The sequence below is a fragment of the Carassius gibelio genome, chromosome B7 (genome assembly GCF_023724105.1).
Source record: "Carassius gibelio isolate Cgi1373 ecotype wild population from Czech Republic chromosome B7, carGib1.2-hapl.c, whole genome shotgun sequence".
Classification (NCBI taxonomy): domain Eukaryota; kingdom Metazoa; phylum Chordata; class Actinopteri; order Cypriniformes; family Cyprinidae; genus Carassius; species Carassius gibelio.
The window spans coordinates 24,845,909-24,867,958 of record NC_068402.1 but is presented as its reverse complement, the minus strand read 5'-3'; the positions used below and the strand labels follow the sequence as shown (position 1 = coordinate 24,867,958).

Here is a 22,050-nt window from a genome sequence, read left to right as displayed (position 1 = left end):
AGGGTTTTGTAGTGATGTACCAAAATAATCAAATAATTGATTATTAAATACACCTTATTTTCTGCTTTAATCTTTTGGGTAAATGAGAACGTCTCAGGTTACGAATGTAACCATGGTTCCCTGAGAGGGAACGAGACACTGCGTCCTCTGAAGGGACACTATGGGGAACACCTCGTCGTGACCCGTGTCTGAAGCATACTTTGAAAAAACGCCAACTCGTTGGCCGGCGACAGCGTCTGACGTCACTACCGGCGCGACTATAAATAAGCGACCGGAGAGCACGTCATTTATCTTCTTCGTGAAGCTTGCGTCCGAAGCATGGCAAGGGATCTAGAGGACGCAGTTCGAAGTTCCCTTGAGGGGGAACGTCTCAGGTTACGAATGTAACCATGGTTCCCTGAGAGGGAACGAGACACTGCGTCTCTGAAGGGACACTATGGGGAACAGTATACCCACGCCGCCATGCTGAGGGGAGCGCAGGCCAGACCATGGCGAACACTAAGTACCAACTCTACCATTTCTATGGGAGTTGCCCCTAGGACGTTTAGACAGCTGTCTGTGACACTATCCCTTACGGCCAAAGGCCTAAGCTACATACCCAATTTAATTGATCAGGGCCTCGACCCGGGGTAGAGCTTAAAGGCTTGGAATAGGAAGGATTCCTTTAAAGGGATACGGCTAAGAAACCAGTATTATACAAGGTCTTGCCTGTCACACAGGGGCTACCGCTTGCTCTTGCAAAAATTTTCCGAAGGAGCTGTCTCAACAGAACCCTGGTAGCAAAACCCTGCTAGATAGGTATTCAAGGATACCTGAATGGAGTGGCGCCCAAGATGAACAGGGCTTTACACCAACTCAAGAAAGGGCACGAAGCAACCGCGTGAAGCCCTTACCATAAAGGAAGAACGCAGAGCCTTAGCGTGCGAACTTACCACAGAGTGATTTCAGAAAGTGCGTAAAGAATACACGTGCACACTTACCATAGTATGGATTTTAAAATACTGTTCTAGGGAGGGGTTCTCGTGGCACTCTGAAGGGGAAAAAACAGAGAACACCCTCAAATGAGAGGAACTCTGAATTCAGAGTAGCGTACTAACACGTGACCTTTTTCTGGAAAAAGGGGCCCGTTGTTAAAACTACTGCGAGAACCGCCCAAATATCCCTTGATGAGGGAAGCAATGCTCGAGTGTAAACAAATGCACTCCGGCTGAAAGGAGCCAAAGGAACCAAAGTCTAAACATCTCGAAAAAGGGAACGAAGCTGAGCGTGTAACCCTTACCATACAGGATTTCAGAAAAGTGTGCAGAGACTTGCGTGCACACTTACCACTTTAAGAAGTACACAGAATGTAGTGTGCGTACCTACAGGTTCCTAAGCATCGCAGAGATTCTGGGCCACACGGGAGAGGCAAGCTCCAAACTTGGTCCCCTTTGGACGAGGGGAGCATCACCTGAGGCAGTAAAAAAAAAACAGGAAGAATTCTGTAACTACCACCTCCTCCCTTCCCACTGGATGTGACAGTGCATATAAGCGGTCAGGAGGCCCCTCAGGGTGACCTGGCCAACATTCATGAAATCTCCTGCAGTGCCGTGCCAGTTCTGATGATCAGCGAGGCTCCCACAGAAGCCCGTGATCTCGGCCGCCTAATACCAGAGCACAAGGCCGGAAGGCCGGAAGGCCGGAAGGACGGTGCTGACGGGTGTTAGTAGATGCCATAACTGAGATTCTGAGCCACACGGGAGAGGCAAGCTCCAAACTTGGTCCCCTTTGGACGAGGGGAGCATCACCTGAGGCAGTAAAAAAAAAACAGGAAGAATTCTGTAACTACCACCTCCTCCCTTCCCACTGGATGTGACAGTGCATATAAGCGGTCAGGAGGCCCCTCAGGGTGACCTGGCCAACATTCATGAAATCTCCTGCAGTGCCGTGCCAGTTCTGATGTTCAGCGAGGCTCCCACAGAAGCCCGTGATCTCGGCCGCCTAATACCAGAGCACAAGGCCGGAAGGACGGTGCTGACGGGTGTTAGTAGATGCCATAACTGAGCACTGTAAAATAGACTCACTTAGAAAGTTAGTAGACATATGACCACCAGCAATTCAACTCATAAGTATATACAGAAAAAGGGTTACATACTCACCCATTCTCCTGTAGTGGAACCCTGCTCACAGGGCGCCTCCTTATAGTCCAGACCATCAGTAAGGTGGTTACTATGAATATAGAACCAACCAAAAACATCATTGGTCCAGCATATGAGACTGTTATGAGAGAAATTCTCCCCCACCTAACCTCGATCAGGTGGAGAGCTGGTGGTCGCAGGGGAATTCAGGCAAGGGAGGAAAAGAGCAGAAGTTAAACATAAAAAGCAGTTACTTTTCTCTCTAGGTATCGCTCTGATTCGGACGAGAACGCTGCCTCATCTGAATCACATCCCTCAGGTCCTGCTTACCTCCTCGCGACCCACGATTCCTCTTGCCCCTGCCCATAGGCGGGGGAGGAGCGCGAGCCGCGACACTAGCCTTCTGCGCCCGTCTTTGATCCTCAGAACGAGACGGGCCAGGACCCCTATGTTGTTCGGGCTCGGACCTGGACCTTCGTGGAATTAAGGTTTTAAAAGCAGCTGAACGCGCCCTTGCCTCCCTGAACTTTTCGACCACCATCTCGACGGAGGTACCAAAAAGCTCAGAAGGTGAGACCGGAGCATCAAGAAGAAAGCCCCTTTCTTTCTTCCCGATGTCTGCCAGGTTCACCCACAGATGTCTCTCCGTTACTACCATGGCAGCCATAGACCTACCCATGGCGGAGGCGGCCTGCTTGGTAGCACGGAGAGAGAGGTCTGTGGTGCGGCGCAGCTCGGCCACCTGATCAGCTGAAAGGCCCTCGCCTTTATCCAGGTCCCTCAGCAGGTCAGCCTGATAGGCCTGAAGCACCGCCATAGTGTGCAATGAAGCCACAGCCTGACCTGCTGCTGCGTATGCTTTGCCATTTAAGCGGGATGTATCCTGGAGGGGCTTATATGGCAAAGAGGGAGATCTAAGAGAGGATGTTTCCCCCACAGAGAGATAGCTAGCCAGCGTCTCTTCTACAGGGGGCATCTTCTCATAGCCATTTTCGCGCATGCCCTCGATGTTAGCATAACTCGTATGCTGAAACCGATGGATGCGAGAAGAAAATGGCCTCTTCCATTCTATCTTGATTTCCGCATGTAAATCAGGCAAGAATGGAAGGCTCACCTGGGCTGGAGGGCTATGGTCAGATAAATAACGCTCATCAAGGCGACCTTGCGGCATTATTTTGCTGGTACGTTTCCATGGCAAGTTTAACTTTGCTGTGGCACGATCCATAACCTCTAACAGCTCCTCATACGCAGGGCAGGAGGATTGAGAAGGCTCATCCTCAGCTTCTTCGCCATCCTCAGACATCTCCTGCTCTTCCTGGGTAGAACCCAGCAGAGCACTAACTTCAGTATCAGAAAGGGTTAATGATAACACGTCTTCCTCCTGAAGTTCATTCTCGTCCGCCGCCGAAGAGCGAGAAAGGGAAAGTCCCTCTCTAAACTCTTCAACGAGGTCCACCTGTGATCCCCACGAGCTCATTCTCCTCCGTGCCTCAACAGCGGTGGGTCCTGAGCCGCGGGAGACAGATGGCTGTCCCTCTTTCCTCGAAAAGAGAGACAAACGAGAGCGGAGCTTTTTCATGGAAAAACGCTCACAGTGCACGCAGATCGCCCCCTCAAGGACATCGCGCGCGTGCTCTTCGCCCAAACAAAAAACGCAAAGACTGTGTGTGTCATCCGGTGTCAAATAACGCTGACACGGATGCACGCACTGTCTAAACGCCTTGCTAGTGGAAGCCATGATAACAAAAGTAAAGATCGCTCTTACCGTGGTCGTTTCTCAGACGCACACTTCAAACAAAACAGTCAAATGAAGACGAAGAAGATAAATGACGTGCTCTCCGGTCGCTTATTTATAGTTGCGCCGGTAGTGACGTCAGACGCTGTCGCCGGCCAATAAGTTGGCGTTTTTTCAAAGTATGCTTCAGACATGGGTCACGACGAGGTGTTCCCCATAGTGTCCCTTCAGAGGATGCAGTTCGAAGTTCCCTTGAGGGGGAACTTATTTTCAGTGTAAAAAAATGTCTGTGTATTGTTATGTGGATTTTAGTTAAAGGGGTAACAAACTGAGAAATCAAATTCCTACAAATTCCTTACATCCTGTAAGTTTCAGAACTCAAATCTTCCTTGTTAATCTAAAAACAGCTTATACTGAAGTCAGTCTGCCAAAACGACTGTGGAATGTGCCACTCTATGATGTAATAGTGTGGCTAAACACCACCTCTGCAGAAGAAGATCAATACCTGCTTCTACATCACTGCCTGTTTACCCTTGCCCAACAATTCACACATGTAGTGTATATAACGAGAGAGGCAAATAGTACATAAAATCAAAGAGAAACCAAATAATGAAGATCACTCAAAAGACAACAAAACGCTGTGCAGTGCCAAGTTGTGGAAAAACAGCCTTGCATTGCCTTCCTTCTGATCCCAACATTAGGAAAGATTGAATTAACTAGTTCCAGATCGTACTTGTAAGAAATCAGAGCCAGGTTGTTTGTTCACTTCATTTTATTGCAGATTCATTTACAAACAATGAACAATTCCATGCAAGATTTTCAGAAAGATTGAAACTAAAAAAAGATGCTGTTCGGACTACAACAGGTAGTAATGTTGCATTACACAAAGTGTGAGTAACTGATGCTTTCAGATTATTTGATAGTATTTGTGTGTTTTTAACCTAAAACCGCAGTCTCCATCTGTGTAGGATGTAGACTGTCAAACAACACACAACTGTTAGCCAATCATTGCAGTGGGCATTTACTTCCGAGTCTACAATCAGGAGAGTTCTGATGACGGGGGTCAAAACAGGACAGAAAATAGCGTATTACATTTAAAAAAAAAAAATCTTGTTAACCTCGGATGGACATCAGAAAACAGTATAAAAACAAAACAAAAACAAAAACAAAAAACAAAGGCAGCTAATGAACCCTTTAACACGCATCCTAATGAGTCATCTTCAAAGGAACTGAATTGAAATCTGAATAAGCTGGCCTTATCCCTGACTTACATAAATAAACCAAGACGTCAAAAAATGTTTTTATATCTATCTGTCAGACACCCTAATCCACTTCCATAGGGATAAGCATTAAAATCCTTCCTTCTCCTGAGGAAATCAATGTTGTCATCTGTCACCCTTGCAGCAAACAGTTAGAGGATTAGGTTATGCAATCTTTGATGAAACCCCAGATTATAAACCTCAAGACTGTCATTCTGAATGTGCGCATGCTCAGAACAATGTATATTTGCAAATATTTACATGTAATGGTCCAGCCAACCATACCATATATACACTATAACATGTGCTTTAGATGAATTAAGAGCTATCCAGTAGGAATTCTGTATTTTGTGAGGTATTTTCTCTACAAACCTCAGTTTGTGTGTGTGTTTTTCTTAGTCTAATCTGTTGGGCTGGCACAGAGACTCAGCCTAGCTTTATTCTCATAGCTTATGTTCACCATACAATCCATCTTCATGTTGTTTAAAGGGACCACATACTTTTTCCTTTGACATCCACTGAACTATTGTCCATCCTCTCTCTGACCCAAATAATGAAATAAGGGCCTTTTGTGTTTGTTTTTTATCATTAAAAAGGTTACAATTTATTTTAGGGTCTCTTAACTAGTTGCTTATTAGCATGCATATTACTAGAATATTATGGCATTTTCCACTACATGGCACAGTACGGTTCAGTCCGGTTCACTTTTTGGGGCTTTTCCCCTGGCCTGGGTACCATTCCCAAAACATGACGCTGTTCACTGATTGGCCGAATGAACTATTATCAATGAACTTGTGACCCAAACACACCAGAACTGCTAGGTCTAAATCAGCACAGTCAGCGAAGGATTGAATGCAACTGTTTTGAATGAGCGCACCTTTTTTAACAACCAAAAAATGCCAACAGTCAAAAAAATGACAATCCTCTTGTTGACAGCAGATTAGCAGATCCAGCGAGAGTTTGATAGGGCGACGTGGAATGAAAAAGTTTTTCACGAGTCACAGCAGTACAGGTGGCACAACAATAACGACAAGTGAATAATACCGCCACTCTAAAGTGGCACTAAACTGCAGTGGAAACGCAAACTGGGTCGAGTCGAGCCAACCCGTACTGTACTGAGCTGTGCCGAGCCAAGTCATTAGCCATTTAGTACTAATTAAGCACATATTAATGGCTTGTTCTACATGACCTTCTACATCCCTTATCCTACCCAATACCTAAACTTAACAACTAACTTACTAACTATTAATAAGCAACAGTGTAACTGTAGTTAATAGTGAATGTGTTTTCTCTATTCTAAAGTGTTATCATTAAAAATATAATTAAAAATCTTACAATTAAAATATTGTGTTTTAGTGATTTGGTGCATGTCTTCAACCAAACTCTGCAGAATCACACAAGGCATTTGCATGTCCTGTGGTGAGCATGTAACCTACTATTAATTTCAACAGAATATTTGGGAAATGCATTTCCATAGCCTCCAAAATGTGAGGTGTCAACAAGACAACGCCAGATGTTTTCTGAGGGGCTTTAGGGATTGTTTGATTGATAGTATACGACAGTCCACACAAGGAGGGACAGGAGTCCCTCAGTGGAACCTTGTTGCAAATATTATTTAAATAATCTTAAAAAGAATGTTGTGGCATGTGAGAACTATCGGCTTTTTAAGATTGTACTGCTGCATTTGACTTGAGAATGAGAGAAGAAAAACTGTGGTTTAGTAGCTCCGTTGGTCGGTTTGCGTACCATCCCCCTTTCAAGGGTGGGGGGGAAAGAGAGAGAGAGAGAGAGAGAGAGAGAGAGAGAGAGAGAGAGAGGGATGCCTTACTGGGGACAATGATGAGCAAACATTTCATACATACCAATCAGCTGACAGTATACATCTTCAGAACTATTTTGCAGAAAAGATATACATTCTTTATAGCACACTATTTCTTAAAATTACGAAGAACAATATGTTAAATTTTACTACCATCTTTTTGTATATGGCAGCAAATATAGCACTAAGTGAAAATAGCATATTTTAGCTATAGATGCTTTTTACAGTGCAAATAGCAATGTATTAGTGATAGGTCTTTCTTGGATGATTCATTCATTTTGAACAAATCTTTAATGTGACTCTGGAAGAACAAGTCATCTTGGGGGACGACTCATTCAGACGCGCATGCAAAATATTCTATAGGTTCTGTACTGGAATTACTCTAGTAGTTCACCTGTTTTCAGTCAGTGCAGCCAGAAAGATAACTGATTAGTTCATCTCTCTAGTCTTTGTGTTTTTCAAGTCATTGGTTCATCACGTGACAGACCCATAAGCTTAACCAATGCATTCTTGAGCCAGAAAGAGAGTTGATCAGTTCATCTATCGAGTCTTCAGGTTTTTCGAGTCATTCATTCATCATGTGACAGCCCCATTAGATTTTACCAGAAAGAGTCAGAATGAGACTTAATAATAATAATAACCAACTCTTTATTACTTTTGTTACAACATTCAGTGTATGGAAAAGAAACATCATGACAGAAATTTACATATTTAAAACGAATATAGGTTAAAGACTTTTATACACTCACGTGATAAAAGAACAACTCAAACCCAAAGACTTGTCAGATAAGAGGTGAGATGAGCTAATCATAGACTGAAGACTCAGGTAAACAATGAATTAATATTTCTGTTCCTTATAGCATTATAGTTTTGTATTGTTTGTAACATTTTAATTATATTTTGACAAAATGAACGAAATTACTCGAAAAAAGATTTGTTAATTTTGAACGAGACTCAAAGGTCCGAACTGGTAAAATTTTTTGGGATGCTATTTACACTAAGTGCAAATATAGATTCAATGATCTTAAAATTGTACTACTTATTGCAAATAGTGGCAATTATTTGCACCTCGTTATTGTATAGTACATTGTGAAATAATATACAATATTAACGTATTGAGTGTAAATGATAATTTTAATTCAAAATTATTAAATGGATTCAATTAATGGGACAATAAAGCCCTCCCTACACCTATCCTAACCCTACCTGATACTTCATTTTCAACTTTTTGATTATATTCTTCATTTTCATTGAAAATAAATGCATTTCTGATGTGATCTGAATTTTGAAAAGGGAGAAAAAGGTTTGCCAAAACCTGGATTTGAACCCAGCTCGATGATGTCAAAATGAACAAGAAACATGCTTTACCACCTGAGCCACTGAAGCTGACAAGGTGGGCTATTTGCACTTAGTGTAAATAGACACTCCGTCTTATTATTTATTGAAAACATAAAAAAAATACACTTTCATGTAACAATTTATTTTTGTGATCAAACCTAGAAAAAATTCAGCAGAGTTACTTGCTGAATTCATTGGATTAAAGAGTTTAGTTTCAGTTATTCCTGAAGAACAAGTATAACAGAAATTAGGCCAAGACATTATGTTCTTGTTTGAATTGAGACTGGGTGGGGTATTTATTTTGATCGCTTGTGTCATTGTAAAAGTGCCTATTTAATTCATCCGGACTTTCCATTTTAGGCCTGACTGCCGCTCTCCTCCAACTCTGTTTATGAGTCAAGTACAAGGGAAAATGTTGACCTACGGGCATAGATCTTACACAAGGTGCCATAAATAGCCATTTCTCCAGAGAGCCGGAGTCTAACGGTTGGCTTTCTAATTGTCTCAGCCTTCACTAGTGTATGGAATCACAGGCCTTTCTGCTGAACCTCTTCCCTGCAGCTGGATGTGAAACTCCATGCTTGACCTACTGTAGGAATCACTGCCCACTGGCCTCCAAAAATATAGACACCGAGGACAGAATAGGTTCTCACGAAATCTATAGTATCTTTGAAAGCAATAAGATGTATTATGTTTATGTTAAAAAGAACAAAACAGCCAAATAAATAACGTAACATTATGCAATAACTCAGTGATAAGTCAATTAAAAAACATAGGTTCATATTCTACCTTACATTACATAATGTAATATTATAATGTTTGTTAATATTACTAACATTTATACAATGTCCATTTGGAATAAGTTTCAGCACATAACAGTGATGTCACACAGTAATGATGGATTTGTTATCCAATCAAATTGAAGAATATTTTCATGAAGAAGACAATGACTTGTATGTATGTATGGAATTACATTTGCTTCAATAAAAATGAATGAAACTTTATACAACTGAACGTAACTTTTTCAGAAACTATCAAAAATATGCCATTACAAAAGAAGAAAAACACAATGTCAATGAAAAAAATTAACTCAGTTGCACAAATGTAACAGGCTCTTCAAATGTGCTTCATTTTTGTTAATGTTTTTCAAAGTTTCATGTTCGCTGATTGTGGATTCTGAATGCATTTCCACAGATTTTACTTTTGCTTCGCAGTTTTTCGTTTGGTGTTTTGACACAAACTTCTCATGGGGGCGGGGTTAACAGTGATCTACTCTGATTTGATAGTGAGCTTTTGATGGACCGGGAAGTCCACTCAGTGGCGTCAGAGAGTGGCGCGTATATTGGAAAGCTCTCGCTGTGATTTGTATTACTAAATATGTAAAAACCTTTTATCGTTTCAGTCTGTAAAGATGAGCTCTTGTCCTTCAAGGCAGCTTGAAGTAAGCTTGTGTTACTGAATGACAATAATAACCCGCAACAAACTGTAGCACACTGTAACATCCAAACTTGTATAGATGTTACTTCAGTTACACAATCTACTTCAAGCTGCCTTGAAGGACAAGTGGAGGAGGAAGATGACGCCACTCCATGTCTCCTGAAAGCTCATCTTTACAGACTGAGACGATCAAAGGTAAAATATTATTTACATATTTAGTAATACAAGGCAAGACAAGTTGCATACAAATCACCGCAAGTTTTTTTCTTTCTTTTTTTTATTAATGAAGAGAACAAAAACATACAAAAGTATAAACATCACATAATATCAACCACAAAAAAAAAAAAAACAAAAAAAAAAAACAATAAAGGATAAAATTGAACTAAAGAAAAGAGGGCCTAAATCTAAACAAAATTACACATGATCAAAGGCGGAACAAATTCTAACAGTCCTTATAGCTTTCTTATTAGTAGATACTGATATTACATTCAAATAGTTTTGCATTTCTTTTAGAAAAACAGAGAAGACGGGTGTACAGTTGAAGAATTTGCATTTGTGAATGTGACATTTGTTTAGGATTTTTTTTTTTTATTAATAACAAAACTGTTATTTTCGTTTGTGTGGTCAGAGTCATAATACCCAAATATAATGTTTTTCATATGTACTGAGAAGCCTGGCAAAATCTTACACTTGACCAACACACCAATGTCATCCCAAAGTTTCTGAGTGTACTGACATGACCAAAATAAGTGTTTCTTCAGAACTCGAACAAAAAGAGCATGTAAGATCAATGTCAGATTTAAATATTTTTATAAACTTCTTTACAGGGTAGAACCTGTGCATGAGCTTAAAATAAATTTATTTCAATTTGTCTGTGAAAAATAATTTTTGCGGTAGAGACCAGATTTAATCACCACGAGAGCTTTCAATATGCGCGGCGCGTGCCACTGAATGACATCTGTACTTCCATGTCAGAGAGCATCTGTCCATCAAAAGCTCACTATCCAATCAGAGTAGATCACTGTTAACCCCGCCCCCATGAGAGGTTTGTGTCAAAACTCCAATCGAAAAACTGCGAAGCAAAAGCTGTGGCAATGGATTCAGAATCCACGATCAGCGAAACTGAATCTTTGAAAAACATTGACAAAAATGAAACATATTTGAAGAGCCTGTTACATTTGTGCGACTGAGTTCATTGCTTTCATTTTCATTGTGTTTTTCTTCTTTTGAAATGGCATATGTTTGATAGTTTCTGAAAAAGTTACGTTCAGTTTTATAAAGTTACGTTCATTATTATTGAACTAAATGTAATTCCATATGTATGACAGTAAAAATTAGGGGATCGTTGTGGGCTTGAACTATGAATTATTCATGTGTGCTGAAAGAGGACTATGTTTGTTGGCAAGCATACATAATAAAAAGGGTTTTCAGCATTTTTAAAGAGCAATATGCATGCATTACACCACTTTCAATCTAAACGCCTCTTTTAATTATTCTCATACTGCCTTTATTAAAAGTGTCTAAAAAGTCAAAAGACTATCGGAATTTGATTTGAAAATGCTGTCATTATGTTTTGGTTTTCTGCCCCATAGCTGTAGGCAGAAACTTACATAAGGTTGTCTTAAAAAAAAAAAAAAAAAAAAAAAAACCTTGTCACATATTCGATCAGTTTGGCGGAGGAGCTTAACACAAACACTGCAAATTGAATAGTTCTCATTCTCAAAACATTGCACAACACCTTCGAGACTTATTTCAAACTGTGACATCAGGCCTTGCTGGCCAGGCTCCTGGGCGTGCACCGAAATCTGAGGACCTAACTGAGTCTAGTGTGGTTATGGAAAAAAACAAGAGTACAGTGACTGATTCCCTTTATGCAAGAAAACAAAGAGGTCAAGTTTTAAGAAAAGTCAAGACTGGACAGTATGACACTTTTTGTTTTAGGAAACAGTTCTAATTTGGATAATTATATAGGTCTGCCCTGCTGACATCTGCTGCGATGTGAAAGGGAAAAGGTACACTTTTTGAGAGCTTGGGAGAGTAGCAGTTGTCAGGGGGAGAGCAAGGACAATTGGCATCACTCGCACTGCCATCTGGGTGGGCCGTCACTGCCTCGTACTTGCTCACAGATGTAGAGCACTTCAACACACTGAGGGAGCCTTGTCCTGACTGAGTCACACACACAGTGGGGGGCAACACCAAGACCAATTATTAATGTGGCAAGTTTTTTGGTTAATGTACTTGAGTTCAGTGCTGTCATTTTGTTTGAGCACTAGCATATGGCAGTGACAAGTGTTAACATCTAAGTGACTGGTAACTGAGTAGTAGTATGCTGGAATGGCACCAGTTCCCAGTTTTACACAAAATATATAGGCCTTTTTCTTTTTTAAATAAGCAAAAATACATTATATAATATAAACACCACCCTAAAGAAGTAAGGATACCTTTGATGGAAAAACAAATCCTGGAGAGGAAGTACTAATAATAATCTCCAAAAACTGAAGAATGCAAAAACAACATCTGGTAACACTTTAAGTGGTTGAAGGTAGGAAATGTGCAATACATTCATATTAACCAAACTGTAATGAAAACTGTGTCTCATGTTGGAGTCATGTCCTAGTGGTTAATGCATGTGCTCTACATAATATTAGTACAACAGGCTTCTGCAAAAAATGATGCATATAGTGTAGTTGAACTTATAACTCTTAGGGCTGTATGTCAGACATGCTACGAAAAATGGCCTGTATACGTGATATAGTTCTGCATGTGTGTAAGGGACAGGGCTATTTTTCTGAAGCAAGGATTTCTGTGTTCTTGTTTGTGTGTGATGTAAAATTGATAGGCCACTGCTACTGTATTTTACTTGGTAAGTCTAATGATTTAAAAATAATGTCTGGACTGCACTGAATCCATACTGTATATCCAACTCCATTTCCCAGAATTCCTTTTGCTTTGCACATAAAAGAGTTAAGTGATGTCTGTCACAGTGCTACATTTGTGTGGCCTGCGCTACAAAACTTTCAACCTCTGTAGCATATGTGCAAACATAAAGTTAACATACAGCCCTGTATAATGTGTAAACTTATAAAATAATGTGCTAGGCAGAATATGGTGTAAAGCTCATATTTGTAAATTATTACAGCCTCTGGAGTATTTATTTATGTAGCATTTATACTAATGCATTCGGCAGATGCTTTTATTTATTTATTTTCTTTTACCTCGCATTTAAGGTACACATTTAAAAAATGTTTAAAAAACATTTAAAAAATAAATGTACTATTCAACTATTTGTTTTAGTTGAATCATATAAAGTTCAGAGAAATCTTATTTTTTAAATGTTCAATATATATTCAATTAGCATTTTGAGTGTAAAATAAAAATGCGCACACTGACAAAAATAACTGATTTTGATGTTTTGCTAACATTGAGCAGGTTTAATACATAGCAGATAGCACACCATACTCCACAGCTATTTTACATTGCTTCAGTGATTTCTTACTCTGAAGAACAACCCTGACAGTAAGGATATAAGTGACCTACATTAACTCTTTGCTACTACAGTATTTACTGCACTATTCAGCATCAACCCTTGTGTAAGATCAATACAGAGAGCACACAAAGTAATCAATTTAGTGAATTAAAAAAGATTAAATAGAGGTCAGAGTCATAGCCTAGCATCCAATGGACTGTGCTATGTTGCTCATTCAGGGGATGCAAGTTTAAATCTGATGCAAATTTGAGACAGTAATTTCAGCCTGTTCTCCCTTGCCATTCCCTGCCCCACTTCTCTGTCATAGCTCTCAGTACTACAGGGAAAAGACCAAAAATAAAAACTTAATAAAAGAATGCCTTGAAATTAAACTAGCTGATTTAGACAAATCTCAATGAAGAGAGTGTGTGTTTCAATGTCACTGCCACTGACTGATAAAGCTGTGGCCATATGGATAACCATTATGGGTAATGGGGGTGGATAAAAAGCTCATTATGTAATAACCATTATTATTTAATTTACATTAATAAAAAAAAACAATAGCTGGCCAGGCAACTGAGATCTTTCCTCAGATATCTACTGCAAAAATGGCCTTTAGCAAAGTTAAATGTGGTCTGACAACAGAGTAGATAAATTAGCTAGCTCATCCTTATGACAAATATTTATAACCATTATTCTTGACAGTGAATAGTTAGCATTGCATAATTCAACAGCAGAAAAAAATGTGGTGCTTAAAAACATTATTTGGCTTTAAGGGATGTTTGTGTTCATTACTCACCACCATGGTCTTTCAAACTTCCTCATTTGAGCTGCCACAAGAACTAATGAGGGGTTTTCTTATATATCAACTGAGTGAGTATGGTTGAGTTTTTCCATGTTGACAATATTTGATGAGCTTCCATGTATGAGCATAGACCGATGTTTATTTGTAAATAAAAGCCAACCTAAATTTTGGTTGAATGGACATCAACTATAGTTTCAATAGTTCATTGAATATATTAAAATATCTTAATTTGTGTTTTGAAGGTGAAAAATAAGCCTTACGTGTTAGGAATGAAATAAGGGCGAGTAAATGATGATTTCATTTTTGGGTGAACCAACTCATTACAGGCAATATTTGTGAAGGTTTTAAGCAATGCAGTGTCACAGTGGCAGATATTTAAAAATCAGTTCTCAGTAAATTATTTAAAAAAAAAAATGCATGCCTCTAATGTATTAGGACAAAGACTGTGAAACATACATAAACAGATTTATAAGAATAACTAATCCCTATGTCATCAACAAAAAGCAAGAGAAGATAATGTGTAGTCTAGTCTCAGTCTCAGACAGCACACCCACAGACCTCCCACATACAATCCATCCACTGACTGTCTGATGCATACTGTATTGCACCCAAACATTACTGAAATCACCAGTTAAAACCTAGAAGAGGGTTGTCTCCTATTTTGTCCTCACCCAGAAAGTCATTTTTTTTCTTTATTCCTTATTAACCAGATTTGACCAGATTGCAGTGAGGACCAGACATTATGCCGTAGTCAAAAGTCCAGCTATATACATGTACACCTATCAGTGAACAGTTTATATGTCTGCCAGATGAGCAGTGTTTATATTTAGCGGCTCAGCCATCCATAAACAGAGCCACAGCAGTTTGTTACACTGGTATGCACGTTCATCAAAGTTATCAAAGAGTACAAATCCTGAGATGAACTGGACACAATTCAGTGAAATCTCTCTTCTGAACATCACTGAAAAAGATGCATCCCATATTTTTAAATATTAGACAATACAACAATTTTGGAAAATTAACCCAAGTATTATAAATAACATGCATTGAAACAAGTTTATAGGTTGCATTTGAGGCTGTGAGCAAACATGCTTAAAAGTTACAGGCCAGAATGAGCAATATGAGGGCAAAATGACTGTATAATACATCTGCTAAGAAGCCCACCCAAAAGCTTACACACAGATCTGTCATTGGCCTACTTCCATCTACTGAACATCTGTTTGTGGAAAGGCAAAAGCAGCATGATTTACCCCCTAAATATGTGTGCATGTTTGTGTATGGAAAAAAAATTGAGATATACTGACCATGTTTTCTCTTATGGAAACACTGGAGATGTTCTCTCTTTGGATATTGTTTGTTGAAAAGACCAGTGAAATGCGAAACGTAGGCCATGAGACAAAACAACATCTTTCCTAAATAGCTTGACACTGTCTTAATCGAATATTTACCAGAATTACCTTTGTTTCGATTTGCACAAATATAAACATTCAGTTACAGTATATTGGATATTCTAAAAAAAGACCTGATCTAACTGCAATTACCACATCATATTTTGATTATGTACATGGTATGTGTGTAAATGCATAACCAGATTAAGCCATTACTCCAGTTTCTATATTGTAAAACAGTAAAACAGAATAAAGGAACCAAAACATAACCACCAAATCAAAAACCAGTAGAAGAAATTGCGCATGTAAACATGCTACTAAGAAAGAAGAAATAGAATATAGAAATGCAGACACAAAGGAAAGCATCAGATATGTGTCTGGAATATGAAGATTCCATAAACGAATCACCTGAACTGCACCAGACTGAAGGACGCATTTCAGAGCTGATCTGTGATCAGGAGGGACTGTTTGTAAACAGCTTCGATTTAAATCCGCTGAAAGTGAATGGGATTTATTGCTTTCTCTCGTGCATTATAATATATAACACGATAAACTGCTTGTTAAAATAATACATTTACGTGCATTTTGATTTAAATCGACTGAATTAATTTAAAATAGGCTACATAACCGAGGTGTTGCGAAATGTGGTGAATTTCAAAACGCTCTCAGCCCAACTGCAAAATTATATAATTATAATAGGTTACATATAATGAGAATCTCTTTAAATTACACTCGGTTGTGTCGTTGCATTTCTTTCTGTGGCTAACGTTATTTTGGATCTTGCATAATATCACTGTTGTGGTATATAACATTCAGAAGCAGTAAGAATAAGCAGAGAACCGATTGCTATAATAGCAAATGTATAAATAATATCCCCCATAAATGGAAAAAAAATATGTATGTACTACCGTTTACTTGAAAAGACTCTTCATTCCTTCGTCGCTGGAAAAATGGGAGGTAAAACGAATAGCTAAAATCCAGTGGCGAATACAATAGCTGCATGTAACAGCACTGAGAGGAGCGCAAAGCAGTACAGTACGTCAGCGCGCGGTCTGTAGCAGCCTACAGTTCGATCTTGGCTGGCAGCTGGTCACGTGATCTGCCAGTACAGCCTGTTGTGGACCGCTGCTGGCAGTGTGGGTCACGTGACAAACTATGGAAATGATAACCGTCCATAGGCATCTACCGAGTTAGCGCATCTTCACCTCTCGTTGTCTAAAGATGTTATGCAAACTGTCTAAACATTTCGGTGTGGTTTGTGTTAAGCCTTAAAGGGACAGTTCACCCAAAACTGAAATGCCATGTGAGGTTTTTAAGAGGCTCTTCCATGCTCAAATTTAAAACCCAAAAACCTTTCAAGTAATATTAAAGATATGGTACAGGTAGGCAGTAGGTAAGACAGACGGACAGACAGACAGACCGACAGATGTCTGTTGTCAACAAATCTTAGAGAGAATAGTGCAATTGTGCCCTCTGTTGGTGATTGCGTGATAATGATGGGTTTGACCTGGAGTAGGCCTTCAAGTTTGACACTGGGGTGTATGCACTGGGGTACGGGGTGACGCATATGGGCTATTTTTTGGTTTATAATACAACCCTGCAGAAAAAAAGAAGAAAAAAACCTTTAACCAGCCTTAGATTCAACTTCAGCTGGTCTCCCAGCCTGGCCAGGCTGCTTTTACATAGATAGATAGATAGATAGATAGATAGATAGATAGATAGATAGATAGATAGATAGATAGATAGATAGATAGATAGATAGATAGATAGATAGATAGACAGATAGATAGATAGATAAAGTAATATGACAGTGACATAATCTACAGGTGCTGGAAACATCAGATCAGGGCAGGTTGAGTGTTTTCTCCTCTGTGGTGACAGGCAGCAAACAAACAGCAGTTCTTGTGTTCTCCTAACAGATACTGCAGTTTCTCGTGGTTTGAAAGAGTTTTAAATGTCTGATGGATCTGCTGTATTTAGTCGCAGAACACTGTCTGTATATCCGTGTATTTAGGATGTGTAGTTCTGTTTCCATCTGATTCAGATCACAGTGTGTGTCAGCCATGTTTTTTCTGTGTCTGTCCGTATCTATCATCAGTTTGTGTCCGCTGATTCTGTATCTGGATCCGCTGAGGGAGGGGACTGCTTTCTTTAACTCTTGGTGTTGCAGGGCTTTATAATTATATGATTGGGGGTCACTGAGTTTCAGATGTTTCCAGAATTTAATTGCCCTTTTTTGTATCTTTGTGATTAGAGGATATTTGCCTAATTTTGCGCTGCATGCATTATTTGTTGTGTGCCGTCGCACATTATTTTTACAGAGTTCTGCATGCAGGGTCTCAATTGGATGTTTTCCCATTTGATGAAATCTTGATTTGGATTTGTCAGTGGACCCCGCACCTCACTGCCGTAGAGACCATTGGGCTCAATTACTGATTCTAATATTTTCAGCCTAATTCTAATAGGGATTTCTATGGGACATTGCTGTTTTATGGCGTAGAAGGCCCTGAGTGCTATATCTCTCAGTTCAATCACAACATGATTAAAGTTTCCTGTGGATGTGATTTTCGAACCCAGGTAGTTGTAGTGTTGTGTGTGCATTATCTGGTTAGTGCCTAATGTAAATGTGTGGAGTGTTGCCTGGGATCTGGATCTTTTCTGAAAGATTATAATTTTGGTTTTCTTCAGGTTGACTGTCAGGGCCCAGGTCTGGCAGTATTGTCCTAGCAGGTCCAGGTTCTGCGTTAAACCGTGTTGAGTGGGAGACAGGAGAACCAGATCATCTGCATACAGCAGGTATTTGATCTGTGAGTTATGTAGGGTGAGGCCATGGCTGCAGATCGCTCCAGACTGCTCGCCAGTTCATTGATGTAAATGTTAAAAAATGTTGGGCTTAAGCAGCAGCCCGGTCTCACTCCACACTCCTGGGAAAGATACCCTGTACTGTATGTTTGGTGCTGATTTTTATGTAACATTTCCTTTCCGTGTACATTGATTTGATGAGGTCATAGGTTTTACGGTAATCTGGTAAAGATCCAATTTGACTTCTGCTCAGTACAATGTGTTGATGAAGTCTAATAGTCCAGCATTTATTATGCTACAGAATAACTTTCCAAGGTTGCTGCTCACACAGATGACTCTGTAGTTGTTAGGATCAAATTTATCTCAGTTTTTAAAGATTGTTGTTATCAAGCCTTGATTCTAGATGTCAGGGAAGTAACCTACACTCAGAATCACATTAAATAGTTTTAGAATGGCTAATTGGAATTTACTGCTTGTATGATTTAGTATTTCATTTAATATCCCATCAGGTCCAGCTGCTTTTCTTAGTTGGAGGTTTCTGATTTTTTTTAAAGTTCTTCATCATTTATTGAGAAATCTAATGGGTTTCGGTTATCTTTGATTGCTAATTCTAGTTTTCCCATTTGGTTGATTGTTTGATTTTGTTTACAGTTTGTGTTTGTTTGTACTTCATTAAACAATGTTTGGAAATGACTCTCCCATATTCCTCTATTTTGCAGTACCAATTCTTCATGATCATTGTCTTTTTTTTTTCAGATTGTTCCAGTCATTCCAAAATTGGTTCGTGTTCACTGACCTCTCAATTATTGTCAATTTCTTTTTTTTCTGAGTGTATGTTTGAATTTTTTTAGTGTTTCACAGTAAAGAAGGTGGATCTCTGCATTATTTGGATCTCTGTGTTCCAGGTTATCAGGTTTTGTTATTTTTTTTTATTTTATTTTTTGCAAATAGTTTGGCAGTCCTGATCAAACTAAATTTTTTTAATTTTTTCTTATTTGATTTCAATTTGGATTGTTTTGCTGATTTTTCAAATATGTTATTTTTTATCTTTGACCACAAGATTGACACCTTCATAAGTGTGAGCATAGGTGTTATTTAGAAAGTTATCTATCAGCGCTTGGAATTTTTTATTTATTTATTTTTTATTTTTGGCTGCTTTCTGATATTCTTCAGCGATGAATCTCCCTAAAGTGTCTCCTCTTAACCCACTGTTGATCTCTCTCTCTCTCTCTCTCTCTCTCTCAAAACAATAAGTTCAAATCTCTGAACAATTAGTTTCTTGTTCACTTTAGATTTTATTCATTAGAGAAAATAGCAAAGGTTTCATGCAAAAGAGTATATACAATTTGCAATTTGCCTGCAATTTACTCAATACCTAAATGCACATGATTTGCTCAAAACTGACAAGCTGATTCTCAGTGAAACTGTCATATACTCTTCACAGCTTAACATTCTTTCTTTGTCTGAACCGTTATGTGCAAAACGATCCATAAAAGTCTGTGGGACAGACATGCATATTCCATAAATATACATGGCAAGTTTTGTGTTTACATGTAGGCTCTGACACATTGTCAGATAATTTATTTAGGTAGCATTGGCCAATTAATTGCCCCAATGACTAGGTTTTGCACTGGAGCTGTAATGTCACCTAAACAGCTGTGATTTGTGGCAAAGGCAAGTTATATGCCAGACAATCCCACCAGTATTCTTTATCATATTAAGCTAAAGTTTGTTTATGACAAAAGTGAATATGTTTTGGACTAAAATACTTGCCAAAGTTTGAGGTTTGTACAAGTTGGTGTGTAGTTTTGAGATTTTTGTGTTAGCAATCACGAAAACTGTTATATGCATTAAAAAAATAAAATTAAAAAAATAAAAGATTCTAGACTAACATAATTGTTGTTTCAATGAAAGAGAATGAGGATAAACTCACCATTAACATTATTTACCTGCAATACTGTACACTGCTTTAATGACACATGTTGGCAGTGAGAGAGAGCAATGAAAGGGCATGTGAATGCAATGTGGGCTTATTAATAGTATGTCAACAAACATACAGTAGTAGATAAGTAACAAAGGATGGAGAAAAGGAGCGGGAAAGTAAATACAATCAGTTCAGTAGGTGTATCATAGACAATTCCCTAGACATGCAGCTCAAAAAACAATAGATGAAACCACTAAGAATGAAAAAAAGGCATTGTAAATATACAGTAAAGTTTTTATGAATGAAATTTTGCATTAAGGAAATTAGACCAAATTCAGTTCAATTAATCCACAGTTATTCAGTTATCTCTGTGAAGATCAAATCCTTTATAGTAGTTTCATAGTCAGTGAAAATAAACTCAGGACTCCATATTTTCTTATGATTTACAGTACGCCCCTTTTTGTCCACTAGGTGGCAAGAAATTCCAAGCTAAAATCATTACCACAGATAACCTCAACGTCCAACATGTGGACACACTGAAGGGTCAGAGGGGTTGCATGAATGTTTCCCTTCTGTTCTGTTTATGCTGGCTTGGCATTTCATCATAACAAGATGAGACATTACCTTATAGTGAATGAAGCATGCAAGGTTACAATCTGGAGTTTTTTTTTTTTTTATGGTCATTAAAATAAACTCAAAACTGATGGCAGAATCGATGGAAGAGGTCAATTCTAAACAATTACAGATGAAAGTTTTAGGAATCATGGCCATATTGCTTTACGTATTATGGCAGTTGGTTTAGGACATCTTTTAAGTCCAGCCATTCAAACACTGTTGCTTTCAAGTTTTCTCTTCTGTACTCACTGCAGGTGTGCCGTGCGGTTACGTAAGTCTGTTTTTCTGAGGGGATTTGCTGTCTCTGGTGAAAAGCAAGGCACTGGGGTAAGGGGGGTGAGGGCTACACCTTTTCTTTTGTTCTTTTACCTGTTTCTGAGTATCTTATTGCCTTGCATTATCCAAGATACAAATAAAATCCATTCAGGGAAAGAGAAATAACAGCAGATCACCTGAAACGAACCACTGAAAGTAAATGGAATGAGAAGAAAAATGGGATCACCAAGGACATATACAGTGTCAAAAGTTTCGAATATAGTGCACAAGATTTATGGACATGCTGAATACTTAGCATCCTGTGAAATTTTGGCGTTAATGAAAATTGTTCAGGTTGCTTTTCACTTTGCTTTGAACCGATATTTTCTCATCTCTTAGGGGACTTGGGTAATACAGTTTACTTAGCCTACTTTTTTGAACAACTGAGATGTGTTTGAAGAATGGCTTTTCTTAATTGAATGACAACCATCCCAACTGCTAAGAACTACAAAGCGTTTGTGGAAATCTGATAGTGTTCATAAATTCAATGGAAGCATGCCTATAATAGACTTTTATGACCCTCTATGATTGCCTTGAAATGAGAGATTCAACCCAACTAATCTGTTAACTGCTGTTTTGTACAGTCCGGTTTAGTTTCATCCCACGTAGCCTGTGTGACTTCAATGAAATCAATGAATGTCTTTTGTTTATTTATGCACTTCAAACATCACGTTTACCATGACGTTTTTCGTTTGATTGAAGAAAATCCATTCAAGACTCTGTATCCTTTATACTGATACATACACCGTATGGGTGTGAATGTGTGAGAGAGTTTCTCTGCAAGATGTCCCCTTTCATTTGTTGTGGAAATTAGAGTGTCTGTACGAGGGTGTGGACAATGGGGCATAGTCATAATAGCTAGCAGTAATTGAGAGTGGGCACTTTTGTCGGTTCAGTATTTTAGAACACAAATTGAAAATTGAAGAATTGGCCTATATTTTAGTAGGAACAATACAAGCCTGAGGCACTGCAACCTGATTCAGTATTTCCAGGCAGACCCCTTTCCTGCCCTCCATGACAGATCCATCGT

At 38.9% G+C, this 22,050-nt stretch overlaps 1 protein-coding gene across 1 annotated transcript in view; it reads right to left on the bottom strand.

Annotated features, from left to right (window-relative positions):
* The window catches only part of LOC127961036 (USP6 N-terminal-like protein), a 37,250-nt gene extending 20,801 nt beyond the window's left edge, over positions 1-16,449 (bottom strand). Inside the window, exon 1 of the mRNA XM_052559962.1 lies at positions 16,273-16,449. Coding sequence (XP_052415922.1) covers positions 16,273-16,366 — 94 coding nt within the window. The 5' untranslated portion in view covers positions 16,367-16,449. The remainder of the gene's footprint in view (positions 1-16,272) is intronic.
* Positions 16,450-22,050: the final 5,601 nt, after the last annotated feature.